We start from the raw sequence: 15,202 nt of genomic DNA, 5'->3' as shown, positions 1-15,202 counted from the left end.
TTTTGTTGTTGTCCTACAGTGTTATTTACACCTAAATGTCCACTGTTTACTCATCTCAAATGCACCCATAATTAATTTGCTTCTTCTCTTGTCTCTCTACTTTAGTGGTCATCATGGCATCCGGTTTACTGGTTTACCCCTTCGGTCTCAACTCTAGCCTGGTGAAGTCTTTCTGTGGAGACTCCGACATCTACTACGCCGGAGAGTGCCAGATAGGATGGGGCTACATGCTGGCTATCGTAGGTGTCATGCTCACCCTCTTCCTGCCCTTTTTCGCTAAGTACGCCCCCAAGGAGCACCTGTCACCCACCCCACTGCCCACACTTTTATAAAGCACTAAAGACCACCTCCTACAATATCCAACTATAAAGTGATCAATTTGAGGTCGGACAGACTGTAAAGTCTCAGCATCATTTGCAGTGGTTGCTAATAATGATGTCAGGAAGATGCTGCCGCTCTGGAGCAGAACTCAAGACCCTTCATCCCCTCGATTCTCATTGCTTCTTTTTTTTTTGGATGTGCTAGTGTCTTCCTTAATTCGGCAAAGTCTCTTGTTTCATCATAGTCAACCTGCCAGGTGAAAAACTCATTTGAAAAGGATTACATGGATTTTGGTCTTTCCCTACTTTTAATTTATTTTCAAGCTTTGTTCTTAATTGAAGACATCTAAGGACTAACTACTGAAAATAACGGATAACGGACCATGGAGCAAATTAGTATTTTTGAAATTTTGTTTGCAAGGATCAAAACCAAAAATAGCAAACTACAAGAAAATTGAGTAACAATTTCCAATATTTTACTGAGACTTGACAGCATGCAATGAAAGGATAACAAAAATAAACAGTAGGCCCTTTTTAAACAGACTTCTTCTAATGGATCCAGCAGGTTTAAAGGAACAGTTTCATCGGGAGAAACTGAACTCAAACTCAATAAATCTGACAGTTTCTAGCACCTATTCAAGGACCTACACTGTGGCTTAAGTAAACTGAAACTTCGTACAAATTTGAAATCACAGGAATCAGTATTTTCTTCATTTTCTTTCTCATAACCCCGTATGGGCCGTCAAGGAACTTTATTTACAATACGGACCAGGCCATTGCTTCAAACTGCCATGGATGGACCACAAGCATGGACTTTATGTGAAAGTGAAATGATCCCACAAGTGAAAGCATTTGTTTTCCCAAACTGAGTGAACAGGATATGTTGTGAAGTCTCCTTTTGCGTTCTTTACAGTAACACCTACTAGTACTGAATTATTCAGGATTACATAAATCAGGAGCAAGGCTGTTCTTAGTTAAAGTTGGGCTTAGTTAACACTAAGACACTACGTTCTGGAAAATACCAACTTCTAACCAACTTGTGCCTTTTGACCATTGCTAAGACTTAAGTACCTTTCATCAGGTAATTTACTTCTGAAACATTTTGTAAATGCTTTCTTGTTGGATTAACATTGTGTGATTATGTCTCCATCTTTATTGATGATTAGTTTTAGCTGATAAGTTTGTAATGTTGGCACTTCTTTCAAGCTGATGGCCTGTTTTGTTTTGAAGGGGTTGCAGAAGTGTACAAAACGATGAAAGCTAAATTAGCAAGTCATTGAACGAGACAGGACAACCGATTCGGTCCTGATTTGTCATGACAGATTTATGTATTTCTTTGGGAAATTTGCTGTAACGATCAAATTAAGCTAATGTGCTAATGCATTTACTCTTGGCACAGCAATACGGTGAAGCTAAAGCTTCTACTTGGATCATTCCATATTGCACTTGGCTCACTTTTGCTGTTGTGTTGATTCATTTGTGTGTTGTGTGTTCGGACCGGCTAAAAACATTGGCACTCAACTGCCCTCTTTCGTAGATTTACCACCAAATTCTATTGATATAGATGTGCTGAGAGCGAAAAACAAACCCATTCCTCCCTAAGATGTGTGTGCTTATAACTGTTAAGGGTCACTAAAGCTCAGAGGACAGAGCACAACTTTCAAAATGGCATGAGATGTCAAATATATCAGGCCCTTTAAATGTGTTTATGCAGGAGTACACACTGGCGTCCTCCGATTGCCTTGACGGTGATGGTGACTTGCATTTTTGAGTTCTGTTTATGATCATGTATGTAAAGTCTGACCACTGGTAGATCTTAGATCTTGTAGATTAGTGCTGTGGGTTTCCCACTGTGATGTTTTGGTTGTAAATAATTCTGTAACATGGCATCCTGATGGTTGGTTCCCTTTTGAAAGCTATATTTTGCGATGTTACCTCATCATTGTGTTTGTTTAACCTTTGAAATCCTTAACAAATTGCTGTTATGTGTTTCTTCTTTGTAATAAAGCATTTCATAAACTTAGCAAATCGATGTCTTTTGAATGAAGACACCAAAAAAAAAAAAGTTTGGGAATGGAATACAATTTCTTTTTTTATGCACCAGTTAACAGTATAATGTGAAAATATGAACTCAAATATGATGCATTGAAATTTGATTAAATAAATAAATATATTGTCACAAATTTAAATAAACTAAGTATGCACAGTTGCCTAGGAAATACATTTATATGCATATAAATTATAACTACAATATTTTAAATACATCTCAATTATAATTTAAAATTAAATATTTAAATATAAACGCATATTCATTAAAATAAATCAAAAAATGTAAATGCATCTAATCTGCAAAGTGAATCAAATATAAAGCTGCTTTACATTCGCTGACCATTATAGGTCATTTCCTAACTACTTCACAACTAAACCAAAACCAATCCTAACTTCAGTAAAAGTCTGTGCTAGTTTAATTTCCCCCCTGTTACTCACTCGATCCACATCACATTTCACTGAGAGCCAGCACCACATTTCTCATCTCTGCATCTGACGCTCTCACAGCCTCCAGGGCATTCCTTTGCTCTGACAGTGAAGCAGCTCGGACTGACACACAAGTCATCATGTCCTTTTGCTTGTTGTAGTTTCCAACACAGCGATGCACCTGACCTCTGATCAGTCTGGGCAGTGTCTGATCCTAAAGAACAAATACACAATGACTTGAAAATAAAAGTGTATGGTGTCTCTATCACTGCCAATATTATCACATGACAGTGTGCAGTCATAACAGTTAATCTTTTTAGGAAAACAGAAAATGTGCAATGGGAGATACATAGGTGTAAATCATAACCCAAAGAGAGTATCTTGTTTCTTTAATTGTTTCTTCAGATTCGTATCTGTAATGTCATCTCTAATACAAACCAACTACTTCCAATTTCCAATACTTCCATTTTAAAAAACATTTGTGTTTTTTGGGAAATTACTGCCACCTACAGTAATACTCCGGTATGACCACAAATGGTATAGACACTTTTATGATTCTTTTTTTCCTCATTTTTGGAGCTTGAAAGCAATTTTTACTATTAATTAACATTTTATGGAAGAGAGCGATGTGAAAATTCAGACTCTTAATTTCCTGATAAACACTTGTCCTCAGTGTGAAAACATTCCAGGATTTTCCCCCATATAGCGGACTTCAATGGAGATCAACATGTTTGAAGGCCCGAACTGCAGTTTCAATACAGCTTCAAATGGCTCTATACGATCCCAGCTGAGGAATAAGGCTCTTATCTTGCGAAACTATTGCAATTTTTTTTTTAAAAATTAAAATTAGATACTTTTTAACCACAAATGCTCATCTTGTACTAGTTCTTTGTCCAAGACTCACATTGAAAAAGTCATGCGTGGTTCATTCTTCATCTGTGTACTCCCGTTCAGAAAGGTAGGATAGAGCTTAAAACTCCATCTTGTTTTCTCCTCCAGCTTCAAAATCATCTGACATTGTTGTTTTAACTTTTTTTGTAAAGGGCGCTTGACTTTCTTTGCACGTTGCTTTGTAAACACTGGGTCATCACTTTCGTCTACATCACGTGTGACCTTTCTAACGTGACTACGTAATGCAGTCGAGATGTAGTCTTGCAAGACAAGCATTTGTGGTTTAAAAGTATATACTTTTTTAATGGAAATAATAGAAAATAGAATTTAAAAAAAAAGACAGATCGTTTTGCTTGACAAGATCGTTATTCCTTGGCTGGGATCGTGTGGAGCCCTTTGAAGCTGCATTGAAACTGCAATTTAGACCTTCAACCCGTTGACCACCATTGAGGTCCACTATATGGAGAAAAATCCTGGAATGTTTTCCTCAAAAGCCTTCATTTCTTAACTAAACAAAGAAGGCATGAACATCTTGGATGACATAGGGGTGAGTAAATTATCAGGCATTTTTTTATTCTGGAAGTGAACTAATCATTTAAGATTTTTTAATGTTTTTAATGTTTAATGCTTATGAAAGAAGTCTTATGCCCAACAAGGCTGCATTTATTTGATCAAAAATACAGTAAAATCTGTAATATTATATCAAAATATTATTGCAATTTAAAATAACCATTTTCTATTTTGTTCTATTTTAAAATGTAACTTATTCCTGTGATAGAAAAGCTAAATTTTTTAGCACCCATTACTCCAGTCTTCTGTGTCACATGATACTTCAGAAATCATTCTAATATGATGAATTGCTTTTATTTTTATTACTGCTTAATATTTTAGTGGAAACTGTAATACATTTTTTTCAGGATTCTTTGATGACTAGAAAGAAGTTTGATGACTAAAAACAGCATTTTTTTTAACATTATAAACATTACATTTTAGTGTCACTTTTATACAATTTATTTGCGTCCTTACTAACCCCAAACTTTGAAACCAATATTCTCAGACTCACATTTTCATAGTAAAGGCACTGGACCATCTCTTTACCATCTCTCATGAGAAATTTCTTTGCTCCATGTTCTCCAATTGTAACTGCAGAGTCCAGTGTAGCTGTGCAGGGAGACAGAACTGTTAGACAGAGACTCAGATCAAGAGAACTGCATGTGTGTGATAGTCTTCTCACCAAACATCTCAAACAGCAATGGTACTCTGTTTCTGTACTGGCTCCAGTGTTTCATGCCTTCAATAACAGCGGTAATAACAAGCAGTGATGTCTCACGGGGAGGCTTCTATCCAGCAGGGGAGAGAGAGTAAATCAGAAATGTTAGCTGAACAAATAAAACAACATTTTATACTGAGAGGCAGAAAATATTTGAAAAATCGGGCAGGTTTGCAGCATTGCAGGAAAGTGGAATAGACTGTGTATTTTGGATTTTTTAATATGTTGAATGTGAACGCCACTTTATACTTGTAACACACACCTGCTGATGAGGGGTGGTCCAGACACTTGAGGTGTCCATCTTTTCTTTTGGCCACATTCCACTGGATGATTGTTCAACACGTCTGAAGTTCCACTTTCCTCTATCATTTTGAGCACCAGGGCCCTGAGTGCTTCCTGCTGCAGGGGTACACTGCTGGGGACCGTATGGCAGTCTGGGAGAATTTGTCGGCCTGCTAAATGACTGTTGATTCTGGATGCTGTTGGACCATCTGGGCTGGCCGAGTGATACTGAGCCGCTCTTTGGAAAGCCACCATGCAACTGGGACCCAACTGCTGGCATCGAATCCTGTCTTGCTGGAGGCCTCTGTTGCCCTGTCTGTGACCTAGAGGTAAAATGGTGACAAATACAACATATTATGTCACAAATGTTTTTCAGTGTAACTAAAAATCTGCGTAATGCGGTAATAACTTCTAAACAAGCTGTATTTTATCAAACTTCAAAATATTATTCAATGCACGCTTGACTATTGAGATAACATGCATTACCTAACTTCAACTAACAATGAGCAATACATTTGTTACAGCATTTGTTAATGTTAGTTAAAAAATACACTTGTTCATTGTTAGCTCATGTTAGCTCAAGTCAGATAATATTAAGTTATTAAAAATGTATGTATTGGAGTATGCTGAAATGAACATGAACTAAGATTAACAAATGATTTACAATTATGTTTCATTGTTAGTTCATGTTAATGTAGATAAAGACAGTTCACCCAAAAAGTAAATTTTCTGAAGGCTATGTTTCAAGAATTGCGTCTGACCAAAATACAAGTCCATAATTCATAATAATGCTTTCTCCAGTGAAAAAGCCAAAAAAATCCACCAACATTTTGTTTAGAACTGTTTTGGAGCATTATCACTTGCTTTTTGCTTCACAATAGCCTTGAGTCGTGTGGATTACTTGTGAATTATTGTCATGTTTTTATCAGCTATTTAGATTTTCATTCTGACGGCACCCATTCACTGCAGAGACCCACTGGTGAGCAAGTAATGCAATGACAAATTTCTCCAAATTTTGGATGCCCTGAGGATTTTACCAAATTTCCAATATTTCCTTTCAAATGTTACCTGAGGTTACTTAAATGTTATACACAGTTGAAGTCAAAAGTTTACATACACCTTGCAGAATCTGCAAAATGTTAATTATTTTATCAAAATAAGAGGGATCATACAAAATGCATGTTTTTTTTTTATTTAGTACTGACCTGAATAAGATACTTCACATAAAAAAAGTTTAAATATAGTCCACAAGAGAAAATAATAGTTGATATATTATAGTTGTTCATGAGTTCCTTGTTTGTCCTTAACATTTAAATTGCTCTGTTCTTCAGAAAATTATTTGATTTTTCAGCGTTTTTGTGTATTTGAACTCTTTCCACCAATGACTGTATGATTTTGAGATCCATCTTTTCACACTGAGGACAACTGAGGGACTCATATGCAACTATTACAGGAGGTTCAAACACTCACTGATGCTTCAGAAAAAAACACAATGCATTAAGAGCCGGGGGGTGAAAACTTTTTGAATTTGAAGATCAGGGTAAATTTAACTTATCTAGTTAACTTATCTTCTGTAGCTTCTGAAGGGCAGCACTAAATGAAAAGTTCAAAAGTTTACACCCCTGGCTCTTAATGCATCGTGTTACCTTCAAAATCATACAGTCATTATTTGAAAAGGGTTCAAATACACAAAAATGCTGATAAACCACAGAATTTGAAGGACCTGAAGAATTTTTCTTAAGAACAGCGAGCAGTTTAACTGCCAGACAAACAAGGGACTTATAAACAACTATCACAAAAAAATATATTAAAAAAACAGCTGTGGATTATTCAGGTAACAACACAGTATTAAGAATTAAACTTTTGAGGCCATCTTTATAAATTCAACTATTTTTTCTCTTGTGTACTATATGTAAATGTCTTTTATGTCTTTTTCTGGTCAGTACTAAATAAAAGTCTCTCTTATTTTGGTGAAATAATTAACATTTTGCAGATTCTGCAAGGTGTATGTAAACTTTTGACCTCAACTGTAAGTGATTCTTAAGGCTCAGGTCAGAAAGAAATAGCTCCTTTACAGTTTTTTACACTGTACCAAACTTATTTGGATATTTTTAGCTATATGCCTGCTTTACATTTTTAATTTGTTCTAAAATGCAGTCCTGCATTTATAAATAAATAACGCACAGATTTGGATACAACAGCTTCAAGACCTGTCTGATATGCAGTCATTATTTCTTAGCATCAGTTGAGTACCAGACATTGGCAGGTTTTTTTGGGTGAGGTAAAGGTGCATATCCTCGTCCTGCCACACCAGATGAAGGAGTAGATCTCAGGCTGGCTTGCTGTGATGAAAGATAGGTTCGCTGGTTCCACTGACCACTCTGACCTAAAGCTAAAGAGAAACTTAAGAGTTATATTTGAAAAGAACACAATAAAAAAAAATAGAAATTAGCCTACATACCGTTCAAACTTTGTTAAAAGTGTTATTCAAATAAATTATATGATCTGTAAATATAATCCATGATCTGTCTACTGGCTGTTTTCAGTATACTGTATTTAAAAATAACTAAATATATACACTACCAGTCAAAAGTTTTTTTTAATGATTTTTAAAGAAGTATCTTCTGCTCACCAAGCCTGCATGTATTTAATCCAACGTACAGCAAAAAAGCATAAATGTGAAATATTTGTATTATTTAAAATAGCTGTTTTCTATATGAATATATTTTAAAATATTATTTATTCCTGTGATTTCAAAGCTGAATTTTTAGCATCATAACTCACACTATCCTTCAGAAGTAATTCTAATATTCTGATTTGCTGCTCAAAAAAAACATTTATTATTATTATTATATTGAAAACAGCTAGGAAGAATTTATTTACGTTTCTTTGATTAATAGAAAGTTCAGAAGAACAGCATTTATCTGAAATAGAAACCTTTTGTAACATAAATCTCTTTATCATCACTTTTGACCAATTTAAAGCATCCTTGCTAAATAAAAGTGTACATTTTTTAATTCCTTTAAAAAATTATACTGACTCCAAGCTTTTGAATGGTATAGTGTACAATGTTACAAAAGCTTTTAATTTCAGATAAATGATGATCTTTCGATTCATCAAAGAATCTTGAGAAAAAAATTATACTCAGCTGTTTTCAACGTAATAATAATAATAAATATTTTATGAGACAGAAAAGTATCGTGTGACACTGAAGACTGGAGTAGTGGTGCTGAAAATTTACCTTTGATCACAGGTATATTTAAATAGAAAGAAAATATATTCAAATAGAAATCAGTTATTTTAAATTTACTGTATAGTCTTGCTGAATTTGCATCAAATAAATGTAGGCTTGGTAACCAGAAGAGACTTCTTTAAAAACATTAAAAACCTTACTGTCTATAAAGTTTTGACTGGTAGTGTACAAAAACAAGAAATTAAAGTTACGCGACAACTAATTTCAGTGTGTTGAGTGTGTTATAGTTAGTGAATATCTGACATCTGAACACTGTAGCATAAAATGCAGTGATAAAACATACTGGGAAGAGCAGTGGAGGAGGTGGTTTGTGTCTCATTGTAGTGGCTGGTAGTGAAGAGCTCACTCTCTGAGGGATTAGATGTCAAAGGCAGCCTGTTCCTCTTCCTTTGATTAAACAGAGGCATGGAGAGACAGCCTGCAGAAAGACAAAACTCTGCTTTGATTTCAGACTCAAGCAACCTGAATAACACTTCTAACTGCAGCAAAGCGTTGTATTAGCACATAAGCAGTTCAATTATTTTTGACTGATTAGGCAAATTTATGTACAAGGAGCATTCTGAAAATAATAAATATACTAAACTGCAAATTAGCTAGATTATTTTGATGGTAGATGGCAGATTTTGACAATGCTAAATTACCTGCAGTTGGTCTCTGGTTTTCATTCCTCCACATCTTGACAAATCACACACACTGCCTGAGAGGTTTAACAGTATTATTGTGTAAAAGTGAAACAATTCATTGTCAAATTATGCATTTCCAATAATTCACTTTTATATGTATATCAGTTATCAGTTGCATTAGGTCTGGTTTCCCATGAAGATCTAACGTTAACGTTATTCAGTGTTTGTGTCGACTCCATGAAAATGAATGTGCTTTTCTGTCTATTTTTTGTTCTCATTCTCTCAACTCAGCACAAAACTATAAGTATTGCTGAAATATTGAGTAAAACGCTTCTATAATGATTTCGTATGTAAGACTCAAGCTGGGTTTTTTTTTAAGATTTGCTAAACTGCTCTTGCTAATAGTAAAAGGTCATTCATGTAAGAATCAAACTGTGCTTACCAGTACGAAATGATGCCAGTGATGTGGAAAGATGTAAATAAGAAGACCTTATTTGTAGTTTGAGTCGTGTATGTGGTTTAACCTTATATTAATTCTTTAGTGTCACAACATTTCTGTTTATTGCGACGAATTCGTTTTGGCGCCAGTCCTGATGTGGCGCGCTCCGAAGTGAACTCCGAGTCATACTCGCGAATCGGTTCTTTCGAACAGTTCGTTTTAAAGAACCCGAATTAAAAACTAATTCAGCGGTCTTTTCCGTACCGCATGTGACCCTGAACCACAAAACAACCAGTCAAAAGGGTCTATTTTTTTTAGATTTACACATCTTTTGGAAGCTGAATAAATAACCTTTCCATTGATGTATGGTTAGGATAGGACAATATTTGGTCAAGATACAACTATTTGAAAATATGAAATCTGAGGGTGTAAAAAATCTAAATATTGGGAAAAGTTGTCTAAATTAAGTTCTTAGCAATGCATATTATTTATCAAATTTGATATATTTACAGTTGGAAAATTACAAAATATCTTCATGGAACTGGAACATGATCTTTACTTATCCTAATGACTTTTTAGATAAAAGAAAAATCGATAACTTTGACCCATACAATGTATTTTTGGCTATTGCTACAAATACACCCATTCTAATTATGGTTTTGTGGTCCGGGGTCACATGTCTCACTGCAAGCATGATTGACTTCTTTGTCGACTTCTTTGTAAAGAAGTACTTAAAATAATAATAAATAAATATGTCTACATACAATATTAAAAAATATTAAAAAGAATAAAATGCATTTTAAAATAGCAACAAAAAGACAAGCTTTATTAAAACATACTTTATTAATGTTCGTTCCTCTGAGATTTAGAGGTGAAAGACGTATTTGCATTTGAATAATCTTATTTTCATGGTTAGTTTTGAATCCCTTTTATTATCTGGCTGGAAACAACCAAGTAGGCCTATGTTACTGTCAGAAATGAGATTTCTCACAATAGTTTTCCACCTCAGAGAATTCATATATACAAAATATGTCTGTCAGCATTGCCTGATCCACTGAATTATCTATGTTGATTGCTAAGATCTTTTTGTATGTGTGATTATGTAAATGACAAAGAAATGAACAGTTTTGTATTCCTGGCATATAGCCTTAAAGGAACACTCCACTTTTTTTGGAAATAGGCTAATTCTCCAACTCCCCCCGAGAGTTAATAAGTTAATTTTTACAGTTTTGAAATCCATTCAGCCGTTCTCCTGTTCTGGCGATATCACTTTTAGCATAGTCAAGGAAGTTTGCTGCCGTAACATGGCTGAAGCAGGCGCAGTAATATCACATCGCAGCACAACGTGACCAACTGCATGCACAGGGAGCGTTCCTCGTTGGAAGTTACCTAGCTGGGAACTAATTTCAGGCGCTGTTTGATATTACTGCGCCTGCTGTGTCCATATTACGGCAGCCAACTTCCTTGACTATTACACCGGAATGGGAGTGTAGTTCCTAATCTTATCGGCCTGGAAAATCGCATCTTTACATTTTCTGCCGGTCTTAGTAGACGATATAACTGCAGAAGAGTCAAGTTTTAAATAAGACAAATACCGAAACTCATTGATTATTTTTTGAACGCGATGCTATTGGTCTAATAGGATTCAATGATCTATGCTAAGCTATGCTAAAAGTGATATCGCCAGAACAGGAGAACGGCTGAATGGATTTCAAAATGGTAAAAATCAACTTATTAACTCAGGGGGAGTTGGAGAATGAGCCTATTTCCAAAAAAAGTGGAGTGTTCCTTTAATCTAAACAATGAGACAGCAAAAATTTTTGTTAAAAAGTTTGCAAAAGTTTTGAGTGGGTAATAAATTAACAGTACTGGAATTGTGTTAAGTCCATATGATATTTAGCAAATGTAGCCAAAGCACAGCTTACATTGGAATTAAAGTAGAAATTTCAGTGTATAATAAACTTAACACTACCCTTTAAAGACATTTGATCACCAAGGATTCATATTGAAGTTACATTTATAGTCCTAAAATATATCCCCTTCATCATAAGTAAATGAAGCCATTGCAGTGAATACACAAAAAAGTTCTGATATTGCATTATATGCTCACCTCAAGACATATCATAAATTCATGAAATGCAAAACTATTGCAAATTATTATTTTAATATCACACCTACTCACTCTAACATAAAACAGCTGCTGTAAATAGGGTTTTCTCTGTTACCATCAGTGCAAATCAGCGCTTGAGTTGAACATCTCTGTAACTGACTGTGGGTGAACAGGTAACTCTATTTACAAACTTTTTTTAAATTTTCTAAATGTGTATGGTATTTAATGTTGATGTGTTTATTTCAGAGGAGACTGGAGATGGATTTACAGAACAAAGTGGCTTTGGTGACGGGAGGCGCTCAGGGTTTGGGCGAAGCCTTTGTCAAAATACTGCTAAAAAAGGGGGCAAATGTAAGCAGTCTGTTTGCTTACATGTGTACCCAAAGTCGACCAGCTTCACAGCTATATTTTTCTTCTACTACTAAGTAATATACTACACAATAGGATACTAGACTACGGATTGATTTTGATTACAGGTGGCCTTCATTGACGTGAATAAACCACTGGGAGAAGAGTTAAAGACTGCACTTGTTGATGAATATGGAGAAGACAGGGTAGAATTTTACGTTGTGGATGTCTCATCTAAGGAGGAATTTACTGGTAAAGATTTTTTATTATTATTATTATATATATTTTTGTCTAAAGAAGATGAAATAACCTCAGCAAATTTTCTTTACAGGAGTTTTTCAGAAAATTGTGGACAGGTTTGGCCACATTGACATTATGTACAACAATGCAGGGGTCATCAATGAAAATGAGTGGGAGAAAACCATTGCCATTAACATGGTATGATTTTAATAATGCATTAGTTCATCTGTCTGTCTGTCTGTTCATCTGGCAACATGTTGTACTGTTTACATGGCTGTGATAGGTCGGGCTGGTGAGAGGAACATATCTGGCTCTGCAGTATATGAACAACAATCCTGATAAAAAAGGGGCAATTATCAACATATCATCTACTGCAGGTTTGGAACTTAATACACTAAATTAGTCAATCAATGACATTATACAGTACAGACCAAAAGTTTGGACACACCTTCTCAAACTTTTGGTCTGTACTGTAGATATGAATTCAACTGGAAAAACTTGTGAAAAATTATCTATCAGGTGGTCAAATAGCAAATAGCAAATAGTGGAGCTCTGCGGAGTTTTTTTTTTACTTTTAAAACTGGATTTTCCAAAAGATGGGCAAAAATCTTACACTAAACCATGTGAAATTATCCATGTTATCCCCATGAATTAAAGTTAGAAATGTGGGTCTTTTAAAGTGAATTTTACATAAAAAAGCAGTTTTGTATAAAAACCCATTTAAAAAATATTTATTTATTAATTTATATATATTTAAAAAATATCACTAACCCACTGAAAACTGCACAAATGTAGTGTAAAAACTTTAATAAACAGAAAAATATACAGCACAGACCAAAAGTTTGAACACATCTTCTCATTCATTTGCCACTTTTTGTTCAAATGTAAATAAAGCTGAGAAATATTCTTTTCCACAATGATGCCTCTTGTACATCATCTTATTATCTTTTGGGAGAAACTGGTGTCATTTCCGGTCAAAAAAAAAACAACTGGTAACTTTAAGTCAGAATTTGCCAGGGGTATGAATAATTTCGGGCTTGACTGTATATACTGTGTGTGTGTGTGTGTGTGTGTGTGTGTGTGTGTGTGTGTGTGTGTGTGTGTGTGTGTGTGTGTGTGTGTGTATGTGTATATACACACACACACACACACACACACACACACACACACACACACATCTATACTCAGGTTTTTTCATATTGGCCACAGGTCTGGGGTTTGTGCTGGCAGCACCCATCTACACAGCGACTAAATATGCAGTGGTGGGATTCAGCCGTGCTATTGCAGTATGTTTAGTAATATTTAATAAATACATAATTGTGTATATATAATAATTCATATAAACTTAAAGCCTTGAAAGATAATGGGTAGTACATCTTTTGCTAATAATAAGCTAATAGGATTGTGTATGTTTAACAGGCTGTTACTAGGAACTCCAAAATTGGGTTGAGGATCAACATTCTCTGTCCAGGTGTGGTGAAGACTAACCTGCTGTCCTCTCCTAATATAGAGGACCATTTTGGGAGGTTTTCATACTTAACAGGACTAAGGGAGATACAGGAGAGAAATGAATTTGTGGCGTGAGATAATGTTCCTTATACTTTTGCAATGATAAGTAATCATTTAGTGAGATTATACTTCAATGTCATTTCTATTTTTATAGGCCTGATGATGTTGCCGAGGCTTCCCTTATTCTTGTGACAGATGAAAGCAAGAATGGAGAAATTCTGAAGATTGACGCTGATGGTGTGGAGTTCCTTCCTGAACCATCAGCCATGTGAAAGTAGCAAATCAGCCTCTTTCTCTGCCACAGCCATAATTTTCAGAGCCAATTCCTAATTCAATTAGAATTGAAATGCTCCTATAATTTTGTTGGGCTGAAAATAAAATCTTCATCAGTTCTAGCTGGCAGTAGACAATATGCACACTTGAGGTAGACCTAATATTTGATGTTGACTAAATAAAAAACAGATGAAAGGTCCCTTTCTTGTTATTCTTTGGCTTGCATATACAGTTGAGGTCAAAAGATTACATACACCTTGCAAAATCTGCAAAATGTAAATTATTTTACCAAAATAAGATGGATCATACAAAATGCATGTTATTTTTTATTTAGTACTAACCTGAATAAGATATTTCACAAAGACGTTTACATATAGTCTACAAGAGAAAAAAATAATTGCATTATTATAAAAATGACCCTGTTCAAAAGCTGTGTTGTTATCTTAATGATCCACAGCTGTTTTTTTTTTTTTTTTTTTTTTTGTTTAGTGATAGTTGTTACTGTGTCCCTTGTTTGTTCAGAACAGTTAAACTGCCAGCTGTTCTGGGACACATGTAAATATATTTTGTGGCTTCCAAAGGGCAGTACTAAATAAAAAAAAGTGATATTTAGGCAAAATAAGAAAAGGCCTACACATTTTTATTCTGTTCAAAAGTTTTCACCCCTGTCTCTACTGTAAATGCATTCGGGATTCCTTCTGAAGCATCAGTGAGCGTTTGAACCTTCTGATATATGATATATATATATATATATATCTTCTCATATATAGCCTATGAGTCCCTCAGTTGTCCTCAGTGTGAAAAGATGGATCTCAAAATCATATAGCCATTGTTGGAAAGGGTTTAAATACACAAAAATGCTAAAAAATCAAATAATTTGTGGGTCCTGAAGGATGTTTCTATAAAAAAACAGTGAGCATTTTAAATACAAAACAAAAAAAGCAGCTGTGGATCTTTCAGGTTACAACACTGTATTAAGAATCAAGTGTATGTAAACTTTTAAACAGGGTTATTTTTATAAATTCAACTAATATTTTCTCTTGTGGACTATATGTAAATGTATTTAAAGTAAAATATCTTATTTAGGTCATTACTAAATAAAAAAAATAACATGCATTTTGTATTAACCCTCTTATTTTGGTCAAATAATTTACATTTTGCAGATTCTG

At 34.7% G+C, this 15,202-nt stretch overlaps 2 protein-coding genes across 2 annotated transcripts; one reads left to right on the top strand and one right to left on the bottom strand.

Annotated features, from left to right (window-relative positions):
* Window positions 1-2,817: 2,817 nt before the first annotated feature.
* LOC141334454 (spermatogenesis-associated protein 22-like) lies at window positions 2,818-9,166 on the bottom strand. Its single transcript, XM_073839531.1, has 7 exons — window positions 9,133-9,166; window positions 8,838-8,909; window positions 7,492-7,630; window positions 5,219-5,561; window positions 4,921-5,026; window positions 4,750-4,847; window positions 2,818-3,009 (listed from the first exon to the last, which is right to left on the bottom strand). The coding sequence occupies exons 1-7, from the start codon at window positions 9,164-9,166 to the stop codon at window positions 2,818-2,820; spliced, it is 984 nt and encodes a 327-aa protein (XP_073695632.1).
* Window positions 9,167-11,764: 2,598 nt separating this feature from the next.
* LOC141335858 (15-hydroxyprostaglandin dehydrogenase [NAD(+)]-like) lies at window positions 11,765-14,223 on the top strand. The gene is made up of 8 exons (XM_073841412.1): window positions 11,765-11,836; window positions 11,910-12,014; window positions 12,140-12,263; window positions 12,343-12,449; window positions 12,535-12,628; window positions 13,461-13,537; window positions 13,671-13,831; window positions 13,915-14,223. The coding sequence occupies exons 2-8, from the start codon at window positions 11,922-11,924 to the stop codon at window positions 14,030-14,032; spliced, it is 774 nt and encodes a 257-aa protein (XP_073697513.1). The 5' UTR covers window positions 11,765-11,836; window positions 11,910-11,921; the 3' UTR covers window positions 14,033-14,223.
* Window positions 14,224-15,202: the final 979 nt, after the last annotated feature.

This window comes from Garra rufa, chromosome 5 (genome assembly GCF_049309525.1).
Source record: "Garra rufa chromosome 5, GarRuf1.0, whole genome shotgun sequence".
NCBI lineage: Eukaryota > Metazoa > Chordata > Actinopteri > Cypriniformes > Cyprinidae > Garra > Garra rufa.
The sequence above is the reverse complement of the archived record's forward strand: the minus strand, read 5'-3'. Positions and strand labels throughout refer to the sequence as shown.